Raw genomic sequence first — 27,326 nt, forward strand, 5'->3', positions numbered from 1 at the left:
TAATTATCCCAGGCATGTTTCATCATCTGAGAAAGGAAAAATTATAATCCAGCAATTTACATTACTCACAGACTGTTATTTCATCTATCTAGATCATCTATCACTATAGCCTTACCTATTCTCCTGTATCTCCTACATTAGGATATTATTCTATTACCATTTGTACCAGTGTGACAACACACATAACCATGTTTAACCTCAGTCTACACAACAGAAAAAAACAAACAAACAAACAAACAAACAAACTTGGCCTGCAGGCTGTATTTTGCCAACCCCTGACCTAAACAAAGTGACTAGGTGTGATTCAAGTAGCAGCAATCAAGTCCCTTTATGCATAAAGGAAGGGACTCTCTCGATTTGTAATCTCAAGGTGTACATAATATATCATCGTGGAGCTGATGGAGGCTAACATTCACCCAACATGGAGAAACTAAACAACAAAAGGACAGAGGTGTATATTATTAACAAGGACATCTAAGATGTGGACTTAGCCAAGCCAAGCTTGAAGCCCCCGTTTAGAGCCACTAAGCTAATAAATTTTTTTTTCTCAACTAGCTTGAACTGCACTTCTCACAACCCAAGGTGCTCCAAGCTACGCAACAGCAGAGTATTTAATTATATAACAGTTTTTAACAGTGGACTGTGGTATATCAAAAATCTATTCAATTATCAGTATACTATTCATTAAAATATTCCTCAACTTGTTTTTTTGCAGCTTGGATTATTCAGAAAACAAAACCGGACAAAGACATTACAAGGAAACTGAAACCCAGTATCTCTCAAAAACACAGATTCAAAATTCCCTAACGAGGGATGCCTGAGTGACTCAATCGGTGAAGGGTCTCCCTTCAGCTCAGGTCATGATCCTAGAGTCCTGTGATCAACTCCCCCATCAGGCTCCTTGCTCAGCGGACAGCTTGCTTCTCTCTCTGCAGGCTGCTCCCCTGCTTGTGTGTTCTTGCACACTCTCTCTCTCTCTCTCTCTTTCTATATCTCTCTCTCTCCCTGGCAAATGAATAAATAAAATCTTTTAAAAAACAAAACAAAACACAAAATTCCTTAACGAAAATCAGCAATAGAGAGAGGATACTGTGTAATGATCAAGAACAGTTTAACCTACAAATAGAAGACTGATTTAACATTTAAACATCAATTAATATAATTCAGAATAATATAAAAGGAAAAACATCAATCATTTTTATACCAGTAGACAAAACACCTAACAAGATTCAACATCCATTCATGATTAAAAAGAAAACTCTCAGTAAACTACAAGGAAATGTCTACAACCTAAAAAAGGAGATCTTCAAAAAACCTATAGCTAACATCATACTTAATGGTAAAAGACTAAATGCTTAACCCCTAAAGTTGAGATCAAGTATGTCCATTCTCACCATTTATTTTCAACAATGTACTGGAAGTCCTAACCAATGTAACAATACAAGAAAAAGAAATAAAAAGCATAAAAATCAAAAAGGAAAATGGAAAAGTACCTCTATTCACAGAGGACATTACTATGTATAAGGAGAATCCTAAGCCATCTAAAAAAGAAAAATCCACAAGAATAAATGACTTCAATAAAGTAATAGGGAAATAAGTTCAGAAAGCAAAAATCAAATATATTTCTATATGCTAATAAGCAATTCCATTTATATTAGCATCAAAAACATGAAATATTTCAGAACAAATATAACAATATGTACAAGAATTATATACTGAGAACTATAAAACACCGCTGAGAAACCAAAGAAAACCTAAATAAGTGGAAACATGTAACATGTTCATGGAACACTGGATATTGTTAATAATTCTTCCTAATACATCTACAGATTCAATAAGATCCCAATAAAATTCCAGCAACCTTCTATTTTCATAAAGAAGCTAATTCTAGAAAGGCAAAGGACCCAGAAATGCCAAAGCAATTTTTAAAAAGAACAAAGCTGGAGGATTTAACCTGACATCAAAGCTTACTATAAGTTTAAGAATTCAATAAAGGGTCCTCCTGGCATTAAGGGTTATGGAATAGGTATGAGTCCAGAAAGAGGCTCAACACCTACTGATTTTATCACTGGATCTTGAACAAAAGCGCCAAGGTAATTCAAAAGGAAAAGGATAATCTTTTCAACAAATGATGCTGAAACAACTAGAATGCCCTATGGGCAAAAACTGAAGCACGGCCCTTACTTCAAGACAATAAACAAAAAAATTAACCAGCAACAGAGCACAGACAAAAGGTTAAAATTAAACTAAAATATGTGCCCATACAAATACTTGTACACAAATGTTCACAGAAGCTTTAACCATAACAGCCAAAAACTGGAACAACTGTTGAACAAATGTTCAACAGGTGAATAAATAAAACAAGTTATGGTATACCCATATAATGGAATACTACTAAGGAAAAAATGACCTTCATGTGCAATCTACATAAGTTAATCTCAAAAAAATTATGCCACACAAAAGCTCAGAAACAAAATATCACATACTTTCATACTTTATGATTCCATTTGACTGAAACTCTAAAAAAGACAAACACCCTATAATAACTAAAAGTAGATCAGTGTTTGCCTGTGACCAAGGAATCGGGTGGACTGACCAGAGAGGGGCACAAGAAAAACGTTCTGAGATTATAAATATCTTGATAATAGTTGTTATACAGGTATATACAGCTGTCAAATACCATCAACAAGCAATACTCTTAAAATAGGTACATTTTATTTTTTACAAAATCATGTCTCAAAAACCTCAATTTTTTTAATATTTTATTTGGCAGAGAGAGAAAGAGCGCAAAAGCAGAGGAAGCAGCAGGCAGAGGGAGAAAGAGAAGCAGGCTCCCTCCTGAGCAGAGAACCCAGCATGGGACTGGGATCATGACACGACCTGAGCTAAAGGCAAATGTTTAACCAGCTAAGCCACCCAGGCGTCCTTCACCTATTTTTTCTATTTATCACTGTATTTTGAAATACAGTCTATAGGGCTAGTTCTTAATTTCTAAAAAAGGTTTAGGTATGTACCATATTCCCCTACAGTTAACGATAATTTAGCTCTTTTATGCCACTACCTCAGCATATACTTCCCCACTTATATTTCTCTGACCCACATCCTCCCAATGTAATTAACATGTTTTTCTGGTAATTATTATATTACCTTATGCAACTTTTGTTTGTCCGGCTTTTAATTACTTATCTGGGGGTTTGGGGTTTTGTTTGTTTACTTAAGTTTTTAATGTAACAATTTTGAATTTACTTCCAAATTATAGTTGAGCTTCAAAACCTGTCTCAGTATATAATCCAACACATCAGTGCCATTTTATTCTGATATATCCTTCCTGAAGCTCTCTATCCCTCCTGTTCTGACCTCGACTTCTGGTCTCTCGGCCTGAAGCACAGCAGTCACCCTGCTGAGTCCCTTATTCAGAATCCTGAGAATGCTCTTCCTTTCTCTCTCTAGTGACAGATCCCTTGTTGCCAAAATCTCTTCTCTTCCTACTTTTGTGCTGAAGCATATTTTTCAGTAGCAATCTGAGAAAATGACTAAATTTACCCTCAGATTTGATTCACAATTTGGCTGAATATATAATTTTCTAAGCCATTGCTCCACTCTCTTCCAGTTTCCAATATTATGGTTGAGGAATCTGAGGTGCCATTATATACAATCCCATCTTTTGAGCAGAACCTTTTTTTCTCCTCTGTAAATTTTTAGGATCTGTTTTTGAATGCCTATTTTTCTAAAATTTCAGTAGGAATCTTTTTTTTTTTTTCCTATTTTTTTGCTCATTGTTGTTCCATGTCTGGTAGGTCCTTTCAATCCCTAAGACCCACATTCTTTAGCTTCAGCCAGTTTCCTTAAATTGACTTCTTCTCATCTATTTTTCTCATCTAATCACTTGTTAAATGTTCCTGACTAATCTTACCTTCTTGTTTGCTCAATCTCTTTCTTTGTTCTACTGAGAGATATGCTCAATTTTATCTTCCAGCTCTTCTACTGAATTTCAAAATTACATTTTTTAATTTCTGAGAGCTCCTTCATATTCTATAAATGTTCTTTTTCATAACTTCCTGTTCTCATGAGTTCCATTTTTTTGTCATGCCGACAACTTTTTTTCTTTTTTGGTACACCCCATATTGTTTCTATATTCTCTGAATTCCTGAATTCTTCCATCTGTTTTGTTTTCTAATGTAAGCAGCTTTCCTGAAATGCCTGGTGATCTTTGGTTTGTTCTTCAAATCAGGGGGAGGCACTTACAAGATAATTAAATGCTGTCAGTGAATGAGCCAAACTTGAGCTGAGCCTCATCTTAGGGACCACAGGTAAAACCCAGGGGTTTTCACTGAGGAACACTGTAGATCTTTTCTCTTGGGCCAGTCTCCCCAGAGAAGTCTGTCCGTCTTCTGCTTATTGAATATGAAAACCTGGCTGCCAGAATTCAGAGAGTTGAGCAGGAGAAAGTGGTCTCAATATTCAGAACACTTTTCACTTATTCCCTCCACCCTGACCACCTTTTTGTGTTTTCCCTCAGCCATAACTGGTATTCCCAAATCCAGACCTCTTCTAATTTATCCCTCAAAAAGGTATAGTATACTTTAGTCTTCTGTTGGGGAAGGGAAGGCAGCAGCTAGGATGCCTAAGCTGGAGAACTGGAGATCTAGGAGCTACGAGCACTTTTTAAAATGTTCAAATAATCCCTTTCTAATGTTGTTTTATACCTCTTCCTTTAGAAGTAACCAATGTCTCTAATCCTTGAAACTTTCAGGTATTCCTCAGTTCACATCATCTTGCCTCTTGTTAGTTTCTTCCCCTGTAAGCTTAAGGTTCAACTTTCTCTGCCTGCTAAGCCAGTGACCATAATGTTTAACAGGAGCCTACCTGTACAGGAGGTCTTAATATGTTTCATGTTGACTTGTAAGAACACCAGATATATGGATATTAAAGGGTTAACTCACCAGGTCTAGGTTATCCAAACCCTGTAAGAAAGATTTGCCCTGTGCCAGACTCCTAGAAAATAACCACTAAATCTTATTATCCTGCCTTTTAGAGTACCTTCGTTTAAGTGTAGCCTTGGGCCATGTGAACAGTTTCTGCTTACAATGTGATTTATGGTGGGCGCCCTGGGTCACATGATATCAGCCTGACCTCTTGGAGATGTTAGAGAACTAAGGTCAGCCACGCCTACATAATGAACCTCAAATAAAAGCCCTGGACAGCAAGGCTCAGGTGGACTTCCCTGGCTGACGATACTTCCTTACCATACATCATTGCTGGGACAGTTAAACACTGTCCATACCACTCCACTGAAAGAGGACAGCTAGAAACTTACATCTGGTATCTCCTGGACTCTGTCATATGGGCCTTTCCTATTACTAATTTTAATCTGCATCCTACTGCTGCAAAAAACCCAAACCATGAATACAACTGCTTTGCTGAGCTCTGGGAATACTTCTAGCAAATCACTGAGGCTGTGGTGGTCTTGGGAGTCCCCTAAACACACACTGTTATTTGAATTATTATGTACATAAGAAAGTGTTTCAATGAATTCTAATTACATCTAAAAACTAGCAGGTCAGTCATCTCAAAAAAAAAAAAAAAAAAAAAAAAAAAAAACTATCAATGTTTCTCAATACAGTCCAAAGAAAGTGCCTATAGCAGCCAGCACAGTATATTTCCAAATAGATATTTAACTATTCAAACTAAACTTACCATCTTCTTTTATGATAAATAATCCCTTTGAAATATTGCTGATGCTGTTACAACCTGACAAAACCTTTTTCTTCACAGGCAGTACTTTACCAAGAATCAGCAAGAGTTCTAATTAACAAAACTTAACTGTAGTATTCACTAAATTCCGCCCCCTCCCTACACACACACACATACTACGGCATTCTCTTTACCTCCAAGTAATTCCTAGAATAACAATTTGAAAGACTTCTGAGACTAAACATTTAAAGAATCCTGAAGTCAATCGTTCCCCATTCTTTAATCTTTTGAGACTCTGGAAGATATCTGCAGTATGGGCGAAGGTTTAGATGACCTATTCTTTAAAAGATGGCAGATAAAATGCTCATTTTTCAGAGGCATGTTTATGAGGAGATTTGCATAGTATCTAGCAGAGTCCCTTGTAACTGAACACTTCAGAAATTTCTTATTCAATGATAAATTATTTACAGAACTATTCTATATTATTTATAAATGTTGAATATCAAAAGCTCCCTCAACATAGAGTGGTATAATGATCCAAACAACATTATATCAAAATTTCAAGTGTCCAATAATTATCTTATAATCCCTATTAAGAAAGATTATTGCCAACTTGGAATCTGAACTATGAGCATGACCCCAAAACAAACAAGAACAAAGTATGACACCACAGATGATACAAATGTATATACATTTAAATCCAGTCAAATACCATAACCTCTCCACATCATAAATCTTGTTTACCTCTTTAATTTTTTCCCTTTTCTTTCTTATGTCATTATCTTCTGGGTCTCCACCATTTATTCCTATTAGATTTGGTACAGGGACTGGTGGCAGTGGCTTCTTCTCTTTTGCCTTCATCTCTTGGACTACCTTATTTTTCTCTGTCTGAATTTCTGCTCGAATTTCCTCTCTCGACTTTTTTAATTTTTCTTTTGCTTCTTCCAAGGCCTTCTCGTGATCTGCTCGAATTTTATTTCTCAAACGTTCCTCTTCTTCCCTATAAGAGAATAAAAAAAGGTCTGGTAAGAATGATCCTTAAGAACTTCAATCTTTGAACCTAAAATTCAAAGTTTCCTGAGCCAAACCCTGTTAGATGTTTCCTACTCCAACCATTAAAAGGTAAGGATGATCTGTGAGAGAGTCTCAGATATATCTGCCCAAATAGGATAAATATAACTTATGAGCCCTGGATGCTGAAGACCAAACACTTTACAAGGAGGAAGAAGAGGGAACCTAGAAAGAAAGTTACAAATGCAAGAGCAGTGAGAACAGAGCAAAAAACAATCAGTAACTTATCAGAAGACATGAAGAAAGAAAAGGGAGGGGGAAAGAGGAAAAAAAAAAAAAACAGCAAAAACAAGACGGGGAGAGAAAATTAAAAATAGAATTAAGTATGGGGAAGGGACAAAAATATAAATACAGGGTCAAGGAAAGAGATAAGTGGAAAAGAGAAGATCTAGGGAAATTTTTCATTTATTATTATTAGTACATGATATGCTTCTAAAACTTTTATATTTTGAAAATCCTACAGAGCTTAACACAATTCCCAAGTGTTGTGAGAATTAAGAGAGAACAGATTCTAATTCAGTAGGTCTCTATGAAACCCATGACTGTGTTTTATGAAGAGCTCCTCTGATGAATTCTGGTATGCACACAGGTTTGGACACCACAACCACAGTGGACACCAACAGGGTTTTCTACCCTGGCCTACTTTTGTGAGAGCTCAATCTTCTCTCCACTTCTACCCCCATCCACATGAATGAATACAGGAGTGGTAGTTACTGTTTTTAACATCAGCCAATGATGACTGCTCTAAGGGTAAATATCTCAGTAGTCACCAGAATCAACTCTCTAGAAATTCAATTCAAACTCTGCCGGACCTACGACATTGCTGGTGGAAACAGAAAATGGTACAGCCAGTTTCTTAAGAAAATTCAGCAACTACACTGGAAATTTATCCCGGCAAAGTGAAGGTGTATGTTCATACAAAAACCTATTCATAAGCCCATCACAAAAGGACAAGTACTATATGATTCTACTTATGTGAGATATTTAGGATAACCAAAATACTATAGAGTAGAATGGTGGTTGCCAGAGGATGGGGGGAGAACGGGAAACGGGAAGTCACTGTTTTAATGGGTAGAGCTTCAGTTTTGCAAGATCAAGAGTTCTGGAGACGGTCCACAACAATACGAGTGCATTTAATACCAACACACTGTACACTTAAAATTAGCTAAAGTCATAAGTGTTATGTGTATCCTACCAAAATTTCTAAAAAAACTGGAGGGAAAATCCTATACAGAAATGTTTATAATGACTTTACCCATAATAGGCAAAAACTGGAAACCATTGAGGTATCCTTCACCAAATAAATAAACAAACCACTGTTTATAAAGTGGTCCAGCCACACTATGGAATACTACTCAAAATAAAAAGAAACTATTCATACACACTTGAATGAATTTCAAAGGTATTACTCCGTGAATGAAAGAAGCCCATCTCAAAACGTTACATTCCACTTTATTCCTTTTACATGACATTCTCAAAAAGACAAAAATCTAAGGATGGTGAGTACGTCAGTGGTTGCCAGGAAGTATGGATGGGGGAGAATTAACTATAAAGGAATAACACATAAGAGAGTTTTGGGGGATGAAAGCAATGTTATGAAACCCAATTATAGTGATTATGGGAATACATACATGTGTTTAAAAATCACAGAACATACAGAGAAAAATATCAGTTTACAGTCTAATATTAAAAATAAAATGTTAAATGTTTAGAGAAAAAACTGGATTGCTAGCAGTAAAAAGGGGCTGATGAGGGAAACAGGAGAGAACACCAGAGACAGGGCAAACACAGAGGCACCTGAAGGCAGGGAGAAAGAATCCACGGGGCCTCCAGACAGAGTGGAGGTGGGAAGATGGCAGTCTTTTGGCAAGGATAAGCCAAAGCTAGCCTGTGAGTGAATTCATGAGCAATTCTGGGCTGCTCCATTCAGGAGACTCGGGCAAAAAAGGGCATCATCCGCCTTCCAAACCGCCCCGCTTTCCTTACCAACAGAGAAACACTGTGCCCAGCCCACAAATAATGCGTCTACGTCAACCAAGTCTTTCTCAAATGCCCCTGCAGCTAGGTGTGATCACACAACCCTATTCCAACCACAGAGGCAAAGGAGGACTACTAGGAAATAATTTCCTTCTGGAATTAAAAAATGGACAGAACCATTTGAGAAAAGGGCCTGTTAGCTACTAAGACCAAATCTACCGAAATACCTACTCCTATCTTCAGCTGTGGTTGTGATGCCTAAAACTGTGACAGCCATTTTGCAGGCAAAAGGCCTAGGGGATAAATGGCCAACATGGTTCAGGAAAAGAAAAGAAAGACGTAAAGTGCTGCTGATATCATTAGGTTGCTACCAGGGCCTTCAACTGCCAGTCTCCAGATTTCAGGCTCTGTGGAGCTGAACCAGTTAGGTGTTCTGTCACTTCCATCTGAGAATGTTCCCAACTCCCTCACTCAGTGAGCAAACAATGCACACAGAGTGAGGAAAGCAGAAGGCCTGGGACTAAGTCCCAAAGAAGAGTACCATCAAACAGGAAGGACTGGTTCTTTCAAGGGCAGTTTCTGTCCTGATGAGTGGGAGAGACTCCGTCAGGAACAATGCTTCCCCTTTCTAGCTCCAAGCACCATGTTACCATTGAAAGGCACATGGAAGCCCCCACCATGTTTGCAATGGCTCACCTGGGCATCAGTTTAGAAGCACCCTCATGCACCAGCAAACCTCCACAAACAGCTGGGGATTACATGCTGCCTTCTCGAGCCCATCCTAAGGGCCACAATACATTCGATGTCCCTCTCCAAAGCTTCACAATGCACATGGGTATTTTAAAGGCTCTGCGAAGTTTTGCAATAAAGGTGCCTAGCATAATACTGCCCAACCTTTTTTAGTCACAATCGCCCTTCTAGCACACCCCTTTTAGCATGCCATGAAACACTGTCATAAATGAATGTCCTCAAACTATGCCATCAACCAACTAAGGCTTTGGTAGAACCCGCCACTTTTTCGCTGTGTGACATTAGATGTGTATCACCTCTCTGAAGCTCCTTTTCCCATCTGTGAAGAGTATCCCCACCAACCTTGCAAGACTGTTGTGAGGAATGGATGAGATGACACAGGAGTCTAAGAGGACAGAGAAGTCCTTATCAACACAAGTTTCCTTCCTTCCCTCACCACCTATCCTCTTCCTCACCACACACACACACACACACACACACACACACACACAGAGCCATTTAATGATCTGGGATAACATCAGTGTCTTCAGACACCAGGGACCAACACCCAGGGACACCTTGCAACTTTTCAGCATCCCTGCACTGAAAGATATAACACTTATGGGCAAACCCACAAGGATTTAGAGGGCACCAAATGCTCTTAAAATGTGGCGAGCCTCCTGCAGAACTAGCAGAGAGCTATGCCCTCTCTTTTCCATCCCCGACTCCTTTGCCCATATGCCCATAAAGGCAGCTGGGGCCTTCAAGATCACCTAGAAATAAAAGGCACAATGAGCATGAGTACCAGGAAGCCCATTTTCATTTACTATTTTTACTAATTAAATGCTAGTATCAATTATTTCTCTAAGAGCAAAGAAGTATATTTGAGAGCAACACGTATATGTAAATAATCTTCAGATTACACAATTATTTTTAAAAATTAAAAAACTGAACCATCTAAATTTTAGTACTCTATAAGAAAGCCCCCAGTCACTTTACCCCACTTTTGTTATTGTTATGACATCCAAACGTTGTTCAGCAGAACCTATACTGTTGCAATACTTGTGCAGTCTCATTCAGAAATATTTTGAAAACCTAGGGGCGCCTGCATGGCTCAGTGGGTTAAAGCCTCTGCCTTCAGTTCAGGTCATGATCCCAGGGTCCTGGAATTGAGCCCCACATCAGGCTCTCTGCTTGGCAGTGAGCCTGCTTCCTCCTCTCTCTCTCTCTCTGTCTGCCTCTCTGCCTACTTGTGATTTCTGTCAAATAAATAATAAATAAAATCTTAAAAAAAAAGACAACCTAAAGATCTGTAAATTTGCATCTGTCCCTCAAAATAATTTTTTGTTTAGCAGTTTAGTGAATACAGTCAGCATGGAATAACCACCATAACCTGGAGTTCAAAGAAAGACCAGTCTAGTCCTCAACAGGAACTCCAGAGTCCCAAAGAACTGAGCTGGATCTCCCATTAACTGGGTGCCGAGAAGAGTCATTTTATAGTTGAGGACAAAAAGCACCTAAGGTAAAAGTACTTAATCTAAAGGCCAGGAGACAATTCTCTTTCCAGCTCTGCCCCAACTTACTCTGCAATCTGACACAAATCATTAAAAACCCACAAGATCAGTACTTTCTGGGTAAACACATATTAATACTACCCCGACTACACCACTTTGGCTACTGGTATCCAAGGTAAGTAGAAGTACTTCATAAAATGTAACCGTTAATTATATCAAACACCCTAATCTCTCTGATAGTTTTCTTCTCTCTATATACACATATCAAATTTTTATTTTCATTTTGGTCTCCTTTCAAGGGGCTCCTCAAATTTTTAGTGGCCAAATTTCCAGATCTGCCATTACACCAGCTAAATCAACTCTTTTGGATGTTTATTTTCACTTATTGATCTTTTACTTATGTATTTTGAAATTTTTTGTAACTTTGATATCTTCAACAGATATCAACGTTGAACTTGCACCTGTATATGTTTCCTCTACTTTTCCATCAGTGCCTGGTATCTTTCTGTGCAGTAAACAATCTGGCCCCCTCCAAAGAGAAGTCTGGCCTTTATCCTCAACTTCTGGGAGGTTATCTTTCAAATCTGACTAAAGCATTCTTCTTCATGGTGAGTGCTGGCCATACCCAATCTTAGGATGGGGCTGGCCACATCTGAGAGTCCTAGAGTTAGGGCAGGCCACACTAGAACCACCAACTATATGACTTCGGGTGAGGGTTCTGGGTAAAAGAGTTTCACTGAGAATGAGTTCAATCATGTGGGCAATCAATTAATTGTGCCTATTTAACAAAGCCTCAATAAAAACTCTGAATACCTGGTTAGCAATATGTACTGGCAAACTCGGGGGGGAGAAGACACTAGAAGCTCCACATCTGGAACCTTTCTGGACTTTACCCAATGTGCTTCCTCCTTTGGCTGACTGTAAACTCTATCCTCTCCGTATGATCTACAATCCTTCCGTGAGTATAACAGCTTTCAGTTAAGCTCTATGACTGCTAGCAAATTACCAAACCTGAGGGTGGTTGTGGGAGATCCCTGAAATTGCAGGTGGTGTCAGAAGTGAGGTGGTCTTGTGGAGAGATGGGACTTAAACTTTGAAGTTGTGCTAACTCTGGGCACCTTCCAAGGCTTCCAATAAAATCCAGTCTTACATATACTGGTTTTCATGAAATCTGAAATTGCTTTCTATCAATTACATCTTAATGTGTAATATTAACTCACTTTTTGATACCCTATACATAATATAAGGTTTTATTGTTGTTGTTTTGTTTTTGTTTTGTCCTTCCATGCACCCTTGTTCCTTGAAAAGCAAAGGCAAATGACAACAGCTGTTGTGGCTTAAATCATATAAGACATTGGTTTAGTCAATGACTTAGATTATCTTGTTTAATTCTCACACCAATTTATGAGGTACCCTCTATTCAGCACTGTTCACCATCTTATTAGAAAAATATTATGGCACAAAGAGAAAAATTAAGTAATTTGTTCAGGGTCATAGAGCTAGTAAGTTGAGAGGCTAGACACAAGCATGTGCATTTTGACTTCTTACACATTTATGCAAATAGCACCTTCCATGTAAGAAATGAATTGTATTTAAGACTTTGTCTCTTACTGTGTAGATACAAACACAATTTCTCAATCTTTCCTCCCTTTTTCTTTCATCCTATAGCCCTCACTTTTTAGCTAAATACATGCTCCTGATAAAAATAAAATCTATTTCTCAGCCTTCCTTACTGAAACTGCCCTATAGAATTTGTGTGATCACAAATAAGCTTTTATCTTGCTTAAGCCACTGTTGTTTTGTGACTTTTATGCTTGGTAAAATGACCTAATATTAACTGAACTACTCACTCTCCAACCTAAATGTTCTCTTTCCCTGAGGCTTTCATTAGTATCTGAGGGCTGATTTGCCAGAAAGAAACTAACCAAGTGATAAATTTCCCTCTCCAATTAGAGTACTAAAATAAGTCATGTTTGGAAACATTCTGAAGGGCAAATACAATCCTCAATTACATAACGATACATAAAATTACACTGAAGTCTTGTTTGGCAAAGATTGAGGCAGATATACAAATACTCTCTCCCCCTCTATGCTTCACCTAAGAAACATGAAGTCTCATCCATCCTTAAAAATAAATCAATAAAAACTTCCCTCAAAACTGCCTGTGCCACCTTTACTGATGCCCCCCTTCCTTCTATCACTGTACTTTTTCAAAAGTACTACACTTGCCATTTCTACTTTCCTTAACCTCACATCACGCTTCTATCCATCACAGTTAAAAACTGATAACCAAGTTTATCCATCCTTTGAAACAACCTCTTCCTCAAAATTGCCTTTCCAACAAACTCATCACTGGCTTTACCACAACCAGTTGGCCCAAAAAATGTCATATTCCATCCCCACTTCTGTTCTCACTTTATGTACTCTTCCTAGCCAACATCAACCAACTGTATTTTCTCAACTATTATATATACGTTTGTGTGTATATACATATATGTATATACACACATACATACATATATGTATATACACACATACACACACACATATATATAACCTGGGAAAGGCTGACTGTGTGTGTGTGTGTGTGTGTGTGTGTGTATACACATATACATACATATATACACATATATACATATATACACACACACAGAGTCAGCCTTTCCCAGGTTACTAAGTACTCCAAATCCAAATTCTAACAATATGTAAGACATTGCCATCGACTATTTGCCAGTTCAACATGTCCAAAACAGAACTGAATGATTACTATGGAAAAGGGACAATCACAGGCTAAGTTCATTCACAAACACAGATTTTTTTTTCTTTTTAAAAATATCAGCAAAGTTAACAATAATAAAACATGGAAAAAATAATTCATAACTAATTATGATCAGTTATAATCATAACTTACTCCAGAAATAGCTTAACATTAGAAAATTCCATCCATTAATTTACCTATTATTAAAGAATAAAATTATGTAAATCACTCAGTAGAAACAGAAAAGTAAAGTGATAAAATTCAACATCCATTCCTGATTTTAAAACCTTAGAGCAAGGGGCGTCTGGCTGGCTCAGTCAGTAAGGCCTGCAACTCTAGAGTTGTAATTCAAATCCCACCTTGGGCAGAGGAGATTACTTAGAAAATAAAATCTTTTAAAAAATAAAACCTTATAGCAAAGGAGAAAAAGAGACCTTTTTCAACCTAATCCAAAACCTAGAGCAAATAGCAATCTTAAGAGTGAAACCTTAGAAGCAGTCCCTTCAAAATGAGGGAAATACGTAAGAAAGCTCACCATCCAAACTTTATTTGATTGTACTAGATGTCTTAGAGAGCAAAGTAAAAGATGATGAAAATGTTAAGAAAAAGTTCAAAGTCTTCTGTCATAGATAATATGATTTATATATAGGAAACCCAAAGAACCTACAAATTATCAGAAATAAGAGTACAGCAAGGAAGGGAAGGAAATGAACAGAAAGCAGGCACCCAATAAACATCACTGCCTTTCCTTCCTACCCTTTTTGGGTCTCACCTTTCCAGACTCCAAGAATTCAAACTTCCACTGATACATTCTTTTCTCTTAAGGTAAAGCCACTATTTACATCAGCTTTCATTCACACCCATTATTTCACTGCTAAGATTTCCAGGCCCTGTCTTCCAATTTAGATTTAAGAAGCATAAAAGCCCTTAAAGACTTTATCAGATAACTTTTCTAAAGCATTAAAAGTGAGGAATTTTACGACAGTGACTCTTACTAATCTCCAAATTGTAATAACCCTATGAGCTGACTAAAAAACGTGCTGAATGAATCAAAAACATAATGCTATATTCCAAAAGATAAATGACAATGACCTATATGATGGCCTTTTTTAAAAAAAAAATTTAAGATTTTATTTATTTGAGAGAGAGAGCACAAGTGGGGGAAGGGGGAGGATGAGGGGCAGAGAGAGAGGAAAAAGCAGACTGCCCATTAAGCAGGGAGCCTAACACAGAGCTCAGTCCCAGGACCCTGATTCCAGGACCCTGAGATCATGACCTGGGCCATGGCAGCCACCCAACCAACTGAGCCACCCATGTATCCCATGATGGCTTTGTTCTTAATTATAAAATACTAACCTTTCAAACATCCTGTATTTTAAAAACACTCTAAAGAAACTTCAGGATCCAAGAAAGCACAACAAAAATCTGTGAGGTAATTATGTAAATAGCTGTTTGTGCACAATCACAGGCCAATAATGGTTTTAGGAAACAACCATAAGATAGTCAGCAAGAGGTACAAAATATACTAGAATAACAATATTCTACCAGGCTTAGTGACAAGTGCCTAGAAGAATTTAAGACCTTCCAAAAAGAAATGCCACTGCTTCAAGGTCATAAAGGTTGAACTCCTTGAACTCAAGCTAACCAAGAGATAAAACCATGCTAATTATTTTCCGAGGCTTATTCACAAATATGGTGTAGGATAATTCTTCACAGCAAATGAATGCACTCTACATGCACAGAACACATTACCATACAAATGACAAAGAACTTTCTGAATGTTACTCTTTTAAGCTAAACTGTGTACCTTCTGGTGTACTGATTTGTAGTTAAGAACCAAAAGCATGAATTCTATCACATTTAGGTTCCCTATTCCATAAGAGTGAATCCATTCTTAAGAAAACACATTAAAAGGAAAGACCAACTGTTCATCAGTACAACTGGTCAGTCACCTGAAAAAAACTGAAAGAGATTCAAAGTGAAACAAAATTCCCCAAGAAATCCAATGACCCTCAAGTCTCCATACCAAATCCACTTACTTTGGTCATGTGCACCCATATAATACCAAGTTCTTTCATGTTCCCATTTTAATAATGCAGCTCATGAACCATCAACACAACTCACCGTCTCTATCTTAAATTTGGCCAAATATAGGTCATCCATATGGTCATCGAAAAGAAATTGTTTACAACAGAGAACTGTTATAGATCAATCTGACTAAATTTTAGGGAATTTTAGTTTGAGTTAATGGTAATTTCAGATTAAATCACTAGTTATCAGTCACTGAATTAATTTCAGCTTAACTCAATAATAATAAACATTTACCAAATGTGAGGGGCACTGAGCTAGGTGTAGGGAATACAAAGAAAAATATTATTTGCCCACAGGAGTTAACAATCCAATAAAAATGCGAACTAAGTAAATATAAATTGAGCAGATCACAAAAACATAAATAACTACAGGTGGTATACCAGGGACTGTAGGTTAGACTGAAGTAGTAAGATATCCCCAGAAAAGGTATTCTCTAAGCACACAAGTATGCCTTGAGAACATTTACATAGGAAAACATCTTAGAAATACATGATCTTCAGGGTACCTGGGTGGCTCAGTTGGTTAAGTGTCCTGACTCTTGGTTTTGGTTCAGATCACCATCTCTGGGTCATGGGATTGGGCCTGAGGCCCACATTAGGCTCTGCACTCAGAGGTGACTCTGCTTGGGATTCTCTCTCCCTTCTCCCTCTGCCCCTCCCTGTCCCTCTCTAAAATAAATAAAAATAAATACTGGGAGTAAAAAAAAAAAAAAAAGAAATGCAAGATCTCCAAATCCAAATTAAAATGAAAAACATGAGTTTGCCAGGCAGATCAAGAAAGTAAGAGCATGCTAGGCATAGAAGGGATAGTATGTAAAGATATGGAAGAAGTGACCCGACACCCACCCAAATAAGCTGCTGTATCCACTAAATGATAGTGTGTGTGGTAGGAGGTGGTATGGTACAGTAGAGTAAAACAGACTGGACATAACAAGGAAGCTGGAGAGGACAAAATCTTAATCATGAACAGATCTTGCATTGAGTCCTGATGACAAAAGGAAGCCACTGAAGGACTTCTATTTGAAAATGGCATACCTCTAACTTAAATTTTAAAAACAAAAAAACAACGCCTCCAGAGGACTAATGTGGGGGAAAGGGAGTTAGGAAGGAAGATGAAACAGGAAATGGGAGTTAGGAGGTCACCCAAGCAAAAAATGATAAGGACCTAATAAAAATCCATCTAAAGTAGATATGGAGGGGCACCTGGGTGGCTCAGTGGGTTAAAGCTGCTGCCTTCAGCTCAGGTAATGATCCCAGGATCCTGGGATCGAGCCCCACATCAGGCTCTCTGCTCAGCAAGGAGCATGCTTCCCTTCCTTTCTCTCTCTCTCTGCCTGCCTCTCTGCCTACTTGTGATCTCTGTCAAATAAATAAATAAAATCTTAAAAAAATAATAAATAAAGTAGATATGGAGAAGCGGGACCAAATATCAGAGACCTTAGAAAGGCAGGACCAATAATAAGGTTAAGTAAGTGATTAAACATGAATGGGAAAAGGGAGTTATAGGACAGGTTTTTCACTCTACTGACTGGATAAAAAGGGGTAAGCATTAACAGAAACTAGAGAAAAAGTTGACTTGGAGTAAAGGAAAAAGTGAGAAAGAAATTAGTAAGTATGGTTTTACACACGCTGTGTTTAAACAAAGCAGGGGCGCCTGGGTGGCTCAGTGGGTTAAGCGTCTGCCTTTGGCTCAGGTCATGATCTCAGGGTCCTGGGATTGAGCCCCGCATAGGCTCTCTGCTCAGCAGGGAGTCTGCTTCCCTTCCTCTCTCTCTGCTTGCCTCTCTGCCTACTTGTGACCTCTGTCAAATAAATAAATAAAATCTTAAAAAAAAAAAAAATGCCAACAAAGCAAGCAGATTAAGATCTCCAGGGCTTTCAACATGCATTCAGAAAATCATGAGCCTATAGGAGGAGCCAGCTCCCACCTAACTGTCCACTTATATGGGTGAATTTTATGGTATGGAAAGTAAACGTCATAAAGATGTTTATTAAAAAGCAGGAGCAGTTATGCAGATATCACCTAGAAGTTTACAGAGCAGGGATAAAGAGGGTTTTATTATAATAATAGGGTCAATACATCAAGAGAATATAGCAAGAGAATGCAACCATCACACATCTAATCAGAGGGTTTCAAAATATATGAAGCAAAACTGACAGAAAAAAAAGGAAAAACAGACAAATCCACAGCATATTAGGCAAATCCAACACCCTTCACTCAATAACTCATAAAAAAAAGAAGGAAAATCAGTAAGAACATAAAAGACAGACAATACAGCATCAACCAACCTGACCTAAATAACATTTATAAAAACACACTACCCAACAACAGCAAAATGCATATTCTGTTCAAATGCAAACAGAACATTCACCAACACAGACCATTTTCTGAGCTATACAACAAGCCTTAATAAATTGAAGAGGATTCAAACCATACAGAGTATGTTTTTTGCTATACAAGGATTAAAGTGGCAGTCAATAACATGAAGGGATCCAGATAATCTCCAAATATTTGAAAGCTGAGTAATACATCTCTCAATAATCAAGGGTCAAAAAGAAATCAAAAGTGACATTAGATGACTACAGTGGTGGTTGCATATAAGGGTGTATAAATTAAACACTACTGAATGTACACTTAAATGGCTGAGTTGTATGGTGTGTGAATTCAATCTCAATAAAGCTATTTTTAAAAAAATTAAATTAGAAAGTGGCTTGAAATCAGACAACAAAAGGAAATTAAAGGCATTCAAATCGGCAAAGAAGAAGTCAAACTATCACTCTTGGCAGATGATATGGTACTATATGTGGAAAACGCAAAAGACTCCACTCCAAAACTGCTAGAACTTGTACAGGAATTCAGTAAAGTGTCAGGATATAAAATCAATGCACAGAAATCAGTTGCATTTCTCTACTCCAACAACAAGAGAGAAGAAAGAGAAATTAAGGAGTCCATCCCATTTACAATTGCACCCAAAACTATAAGATACCTAGGAATAAACCTAACCAAAGAGACTAAGAATCTATACACAGAAAACTATAAAGTACTCATGAAAGAAATTGAGGAAGACACAAAGAAATGGAAAAATGTTCCATGCTCCTGGATTGGAAGAATAAATATTGTGAAAATGTCTATGCTACCTAAAGCAATCTACACATTTAATGCAATTCCTATCAAAGTACCATCCATTTTTTTCAAAGAAATGGAACAAATAATCCTAAAATTTATATGGAACCAGAAAAGACCGCGAATAGCCAAAGGAATATTGAAAAAGAAAGCCAGAGTTGGTGGCATCACAATTCCGGACTTCAAGCTCTATTACAAAGCTGTCATCATCAAGACAGCATGGTACTGGCACAAAAACAGACACATAGATCAATGGAACAGAATAGAGAGCCCAGAAATAGACCCTCAACTCTATGGTCAACTAATCTTCGACAAAGCAGGAAAGAATGTCCAATGGAAAAAAGACAGCCTCTTCAATAAATGGTGTTGGGAAAATTGGACAGCCACATGCAGAAAAATGAAATTGGATCATTTCCTTACACCACACACGAAAATAGACTCAAAATGGATGAAGGACCTCAATGTGAGAAAGGAATCCATCAAAATCCTTGAAGAGAACACAGGCAGCAACCTCTTCGACCTCAGCCGCAGCAACATCTTCCTAGGAACATCGCCAAAGGCAAGGGAAGCAAGGGCAAAAATGAACTATTGGGATTTCATCAAGATCAAAAGCTTTTGCACAGCAAAGGAAACAGTTAACAAAACCAAAAGACAACTGACAGAATGGGAGAAGATATTTGCAAACGACGTATCAGGTAAAGGGCTAGTGTCCAGAATCTATAAAGAACTTAGCAAACTCAACACCCGAAGAACCAATAATCCAATCAAGAAATGGGCAGAAGACATGAACAGATATTTCTGCAAGGAAGACATCCAGATGGCCAACAGACACATGAAAAAGTGCTCCATATCACTCGGCATCAGGGAAATACACATCAAAACCACAATGAGATTATCACCTCACACCAGTCAGAATGGCTAAAATTAACAAGTCAGGAAATGACAGATGCTGGCGAGGATGCGGAGAGAGGGGAACCCTCCTACACTGCTGGTGGGAATGCAAGCTGGTGCAACCACTCTGGAAAACAGCATGGAGGTTCCTCAAAATGTTGAAAATAGAACTACCCTATGACCCAGCAATTGCACTATTGGGTATTTACCCTAAAGATACAAACGTAGTGATCCGAAGGGGCACGTGCACCCTAATGTTTATAGCAGCAATGTCTACAATAGCCAAACTATGGAAAGAACCTAGATGTCCATCAACAGATGAATGGATAAAGAAGAAGTGGTATATATACACAATGGAATACTATGCAGCCATCAAAAGAAATGAAATCTTGCCATTTGCGACGACGTGGATGGAACTAGAGGGTATCATGCTTAGCGAAGTAAGTCAATCAGAGAAAGACAACTATCATATGATCTCCCTGATATGAGGGAGAGGAGATGCAACATGGGGGGTTAAGGGGGTAGGAGAAGAGTACATGAAACAAGATGGGATTGGGAGGAAGACAAACCATAAGTGACTCTTAATCTCACAAAACAAACAGAGGGTTGATGGGGGTAGGGGGGGTTGGGGGGGTGGAGTTATGGACATTGGGGAGGGTATGTGCTATGGTGAGTGCTGTGAAGTGTGTAAACCTAGCGATTCACAGACCTGTACCCCTGGGGATAAAAATATATGTTTATAAAAAATAAAATTAACAAAAAAAAAGTGGCTTGAACTAAAAGACAATGTTAACATCAAAATTTGTAGGTGAAGCTCAAGGAATCCCTACAGAAAATTCACAGCACTAAATGCCAACATGAAGAAAAGAAGAAAGGATACAGGAACAGTTCTAGCATAACCAATCCAAATTAGAAAGATCTCATAAGAAGGACCTCAGGTTCAAGCTTAGTAGAAAAAAAGAAAATTAAACCTAAAGTTAGCAGATGAAAGGAAATAACAAATGTGAAAAGAAATAAAAGAGAAAACTGAAGATTGAGCAAAACCAATAAAACAGAGTTTTACTCTAAGATTTAAAAAAAAAAATGTCTGACAACACTGATAAGAAGAGGGAAAAAGAAAGCCACAAATTATAATAACTGGAACAGAAGCAGCAGCATAACTACAATACTACAAATATTAAAATTATAGTAAGGGACTATTTTTCACAAGGTTACACCAAAAACTCTGTAATTTACATTCCTTGCTTAAAAAAAGAAATACTCCAGTGGACTCAAGAGGACCTAGACTACTACCTGAGCAGCCAATATCTATTAAAGAAACTGAATATGTACATAAAACTTTCCAGAGAACTCCACCAGTTCAGATGATTTCACTGGTGAACTCCACCAAGCAGGGAAGAATCAGTATCAGTTCCTCAGAAACTCAGGAAACTGAAGAGGGAATACTTCTCTACTCAATTCATGAGGGCATTATTCTGATACCAAACCAGATAAAAATAATAACCACTCCTAGTGAACACAGAAAAGCACTTCTATGATTTAAAAAAATAGTAATAACTGGAGTTAAAATTCAAAAATCAAGTGATGCAAGTCACCATATTAACAGACTTTTGAGAAATGACTATATGATCATCTCAATAGATAAAAAGAATTTGGCAAAATCCAATTCTTATTCCTGATTAAAAAATAAAACTCCAAGCAAACTAAGAATGTAATGCAACATCCTAATCCAATAAAGGGCATCTATGAAAAACCTACAGCTAATATCATCCTTTTTTTTTTTTTAATAAATAACACTTTTTTTTTTTTTAAGATTTTACTTATTTATTTGAGAGAGAGAGAGAGATCACAAGTAGGCAGAGAGGCAGGCAGAGAGAATGGGGGAAGAAAGATCCTACCAAGCAGAGCCCGATGTGGGGCCCAATCCCAGGACCTTGAGATCATGACCTGAGCTGAAGGCAGAGGCTTAACCCACTGAGCTACCCAGGCGCCCCAGCTAACATCATCTTAATGGTGAAAGGCAGAATGCCTCCTCCTGAAGATAAGGAACAAGGGAAGCATGCCCACTTTCACTACTTCAATTCAAAAATGCATTAGAGACTCTAGCCAGCGCAAAAGGGTAAGAAAAAATAAGCAACCAGTTCACAGAGAAGAAAGTAAAACTGCATTTATTCACGGACAGGACTGGAGAAACTATAACTCTAATCATATTTTGCACCTTTCAGACTATGCACACGCTAACTACCCCTCCTCTGGAATATTCTCTGTTCTGCCCTGATGAGCTCATATGCATTTGTAAAAATCCCATTATTGATATCCAGCATTCTCTATACTCCCCACAACAAATGACACAGAACACTGTATAAATTTCAAGTGTACTAACATGCTGATTTGATAGAACTATATATGGCAAAATGATAACCACCCAGCATCATCTAACATCTCCATCATGTCATACATTATCATTTCTTATTTGTGATAAGAACATTTAAAATCTACTCTCTTAACAACTTTCAAGTATGTAATACTGGTAAATATAATCACCATACTATATATTAGATCCCCAGAATGTGTTCATCTTATAATTTTAAGTTTGTACTCTTTGACCAACATATCCCCATTTCCCCCATTCCAGCTCCCAACAACCACAATTTTAAGTTTCTGTTTCTATGATTTTGGCCTTTTTATATTCTACTTACAAGTGGTGTATTTGCCTTTCTCTGACTTACCTCACTAAGCATATGGCAGTATGTCCTTAGAATGAAAGTATGTCCTTTCACATGGGATAATAACATTCCACTGTGTGTATACATACATCTTCTTTACCCATATATCCAAACTGACAAGCACTTACGTTGCTACCATATCTTGGTTATGGTGAGTAACACTACAGTGAACATGGGAATGCCAATATCTTGTTTTTAATATAATTTTTTATTAACATATAATGTATTATTAGCCCCAGCGGTACAGGTCTGTGAATCTCCAGGTCTACCCACTTCACAGCACTCATCATAGCACACATCTTCCCGAATGTCCATAACCCTGCCACCATCTCCCTATCCCCTCCCCCGGGCAACCCTTAGTTTGTTTTGTGAGATTAAGAGTCTCTTATGGTTTGTCTCCTTCCCGATTCCATCTTGTTTCATTTATTCTTTTCCTACCCCCCCAAAACCCCCACATTGCCTCTCAACTTCCACATATCAGGGATATCATATGATAACGGTCTTTCTCCGATTGACCTACTTCACTAAGCATAATACCCTCTAGTTCTTTCCACGTCATCGCAAATGGCAAGATTTCATTTCTTTTGGTGGCTGCATAGTATTCCATTGTATATATATACATCTTCTTTACCCATTCATCTGTTGATGGACATCTAGGTTCTTTCCATAGTTTGGCTATAGTGGACATTACTGCTATAAACATTCGCGTGCACATGCCTCTTCGGATCACTACGTTTGTATCTTTAGGGTAAATACCCAGTGGTGTGATTGCTGGGTCATAGGGTAGTTCTATTTTCAACTTTTTGAGGAACCTCCATGCTGTTTTCTAGAGTGGCTGCACCAGCTTGCATTCCCACCAGCAGTGTAGGAGGGTTCCCCTCTCTCCGCATACTCACCAATACCTGTCATTTCCTGACTAGTTAATTTTAGCCATTCTGACTGGTTTTGATTTGTATTTCCTTGATGCTGAGTGATGAGGAGCACCTTTTCATGTGTCTGTTGGCCATCTGGACGTCTTCTTTGCAGAAATGTCTGTTCATGTCTTCTGCCCATTTCTTGATTGGATTATTGGTTCTTCGGGTGTTGAGTTTGCTAAGTTCTTTATAGATTCTGGACACTAGCCCTTTATCTGATACGTCGTTTGCAAATATCTTCTCCCATTCTGTCAGTTGTCTTTTGGTTTTGTTAACTGTTTCCTTTGCTGTGCAAAAGCTTTTGATCTTGATGAAATCCCAATAGTTCATTTTTGCCCTTGCTTCCCTTGCCTTTGGCGATGTTCCTAGGAAGATGTTGCTGTGGCTGAGGTCGAAGAGGTTGCTGCCTGTGTTCTCCTCAAGGATTTTGATGGATTCCTTTCTCACATTGAGGTCCTTCATCCATTTTGAGTCTATTTTCGTGTGTGGTGTGAGGAAATGATCCAATTTCATTTTTCTGCATGTGGCTGTCCAATTTTCCCAACACCATTTGTTGAAGAGACTGTCTTTTTTCCATTGGATATTCTTTCCTGCTTTGTCGAAGATTAGTTGACCATAGAGTTGAGGGTCTATTTCTGGGCTCTCTATTCTGTTCCATTGATCTATGTGTCTGTTTTTGTGCCAGTACCACACTCTTTTGATGATGACAGCTTTTAATAGAGCTTGAAGTCCGGAATTGTGATGCCACCAACTTTGGCTTTCTTTTTCAATATTCTTCTGGCTATTTGAGGTCTTTTCTGGTTCCATATACATTCTAGGATTATTTGTTCCATCCATTTCTTTGAAAAAAATGGATGGGATTTTGATAGGGATTGCATTAAATGTGTAGATTGCTTTAGGTAGCACAGACATTTTCACAAAATTTGTTCTTCCATTCCATGAGCACAGAACATTTTTCCATTTCTTTGTGTTTTCCTCAATTTCTTTCATGAGTACTTTATAGTTTTCTGTGTATAGATTCTTTGCCTCTTTGGTTAGGTTTATTCCTAGGTATCTTATGGTTTTGGATACAATTGTAAATGGGATTGACTCCTTAATTTCTCTTTCTTCTGTCTTGTTGTTGGTGTAAAGAAATACACCTGATTTCTGTGCATTGATTTTATACCCTGACACTTTACCAAATCCCTGTACAAGTTCTGGCAGATTTGGAGTGGAGTCTTTTAGGTTTCCCACATATAGTATCATATCATCTGCAAGGAGTGATAGTTTGACTTCTCTGCCAATTTGGATGCCTTTAATTTCTTTTTGTTGTCTGACTGCTGAGGCTAGGACTACTACTATGTTGGACAGTACTAGAATAGGTGATAATGGACATCCCTGCCATGTTCCTGACCTTAGCGGAAAAGCTCTCAACATTTTTCCACTGAGAATGATATTCGCTGTGGGTTTTTCATAGATGGCTTTGATGATATTGAGGTATGTACCCTCTATCCCTACACTGTGAAGAATTTTGATCAAGAAAGGATGCTGTACTTTGTCAAATGCTTTTTTCAGCATCTATTAAGAGTATCATATGGTTCTTGTTCTTTCTTTTAGGGAATGCCAATATCTTAAGATCCTGTTTCCATTTCCTGTCAATGTACACCCAAAAGTGCAACTGCTGGATATTCTTATGGTAGGTGATTCTGCTTTTCTGAGGAACCTCCGTAACATTTCCCATAGTGGTCATACCAATTTGTATTCCCAACAACAGTGTACAAGGCATCCCTTTTCCCCCACTATCCTCACCAACACTTGTTATCTTGTCTTTTTGATAATAAACCTCTAGCACCTGAAGTGATATTTCATTATGCTTTTGATTTGCATTTCCCTAAAGATATTAAGCATTTTTCACATATCTTTTGGCCACTTACAGGTCTTCTCTGGGAAAAAAATGTCTATTTCTTTCCCCTGCCCATTTTTTAGTTTCATTGTTTGCTTTTCTGCTACTGAGTTGTAGGGAGTTCTTTATATAGTTTGGATATTCCCTTGTCAGCAATATAATTTCCAAGTATTTTTGCCCATTCCTTAGGTCACCTTTTCATTTTGGATTAACGTTTCTCTTGCTGTCTAGCTTTTCAGTTTGATATAATCCAGGTATTAACGTTTGCTTTTGTTGCTTGTGCTTTTAGAATCATTTCCAAAAAAAAATCACTGACAATGACAAAAATGTCAAGGATCTTTTCCTGTTTTCTTCTACAAGTTTGATCATTTCCGGTCTTATGTTTAAGTCTACAGTCCACTTTGAGCTAATTTTTATGAGTGGTGTTAAGTCCATTTTTGTAAGTGGTATATGCAGTTATCAAGTTTTCCCAGCACCATTTATTGAAGAGAGTATCCTTTCCCACTGAATATTCTTGACTCCCTTGTAAAATATTGTGAGGGTTTACTTCTCTTGATTCTGCTCCATTTGTCTATGTGTCTATTTTTATGCCAGGACCATACTGTTTTGATTGATTACTATAACTCTATAGTATAGTTTAAAGTTAGTAAGTGTGATATCTCCAGCTTTCATCTTTCTTAGGATTGCTTTGGCTATTCAGGGTCTTTTGTGGTTCCATATGAATTTTAGAATTGTTTTCTCTAATTCTGTGGAAAAAATGCCAGTAGAATTCTGACAGGGATTGCACTGACTCTATAGATGGCTTGAGGTGGTACGGACATTTTAACAATATTAATTCTTTCAATCTATGAGCAGGGGTATCTCTCCAATCTCTTTTATCAAAGTCCTGTAGTTTTCATCAACAGATTTTCACCTCCTTGGTTAAATTTATTCATCAGTATTTTATTCTTTTTGATGCTATTGTGAATGGGTCTGTTTTACTTCTTTTTCAGATTGTGTATAGAAACATAACTGATTTCTACATGTTTATTTTATATCCTGCAATTTCCTGAATTCGCAGATTATTTCTAACTTTTTTATGGTGGAGTCTTTAGAGGTTTTCTAATACATAAGATGGTATCATCTGCAAAGACAATTGTATTTCTTCCTTCCCAATTTGGATGCCTTTTATTTAGTTTGCCTGCCTGCCCTGGCTATGATTTCCAGTACTACGCTGAATAGGAGTGATGAGTGAGCAGTCTTGCCTTATTCCTGATCTTAGAGGAAAAGCTTTCAATCTTCCACTGTTGAATTGATAGCTGTATGCTTATAATATATGGCTTTTATTATGCTGAGGCATGTTCCTTCTATACCCAATTTACTGCGAGTTTTCATCATGGAAGGATGCTGTATTTTGTCAAGTGCTTTTTCTGCATCTATTGAGATGATCATATGACTTATCTTTCATTCTACTAATGCAGTGTATCGCATGTATTGATTTGCATTGTAGGGGCCACCTCTGCATCCAGGAACAAATCCCATCTGATCATGGTGTGTGATACTTTTAATGTGAGACTGAATTTGGTTTGCTAATACTTTATTAGACTTCTGCAGTTTTTTCATCAGGGATATTGGCCTGCAGTTTTCTTTACTTGGAGTGCCCCTGTCTGGCTTTGAAATCAGGATAATGCTCCTCTTATTAAATGAGTCTGGGAGTACTCCCTCCTCTTTAATATTCTGAAGAGTTTGAGAAGGACTGCTCACCTTAATTTTTCCTTAAATGTCTGGTAGAGTTCACCCATGAAACCCTCTGGTCCTGGGCTTTTCCTTGTTTTTTTATTACTGATTCAAATTTCCTCTTTCTTCATGATTCAGATTTGATAGGTTGTATGTTTCCAAGATGTATCAATTTCTTCTCCATTATCCAGTGTGATGGCATTTATTTCTTAGTACTCTCTTATCCTTTGTATATCTGCA

The 27,326-nt window shown here is 37.7% G+C and overlaps 1 protein-coding gene across 1 annotated transcript in view; it reads right to left on the reverse strand.

Moving 5' to 3' along the window:
• The window catches only part of MAN1A2 (mannosidase alpha class 1A member 2), a 182,391-nt gene that overhangs the window by 126,498 nt on the left and 28,567 nt on the right, over window positions 1-27,326 (reverse strand). Inside the window, exons 2-3 of the mRNA XM_032881268.1 lie at window positions 6,439-6,694; window positions 4-26 (exon numbers count right to left, since the gene is read on the reverse strand). Of these exons, the coding sequence (XP_032737159.1) occupies window positions 4-26; window positions 6,439-6,694 (279 nt within the window). The remainder of the gene's footprint in view (window positions 1-3; window positions 27-6,438; window positions 6,695-27,326) is intronic.

The sequence above is a fragment of the Lontra canadensis genome, unplaced genomic scaffold (genome assembly GCF_010015895.1).
Source record: "Lontra canadensis isolate GAN:19392208 unplaced genomic scaffold, GSC_riverotter_1.0 scaffold75, whole genome shotgun sequence".
NCBI lineage: Eukaryota > Metazoa > Chordata > Mammalia > Carnivora > Mustelidae > Lontra > Lontra canadensis.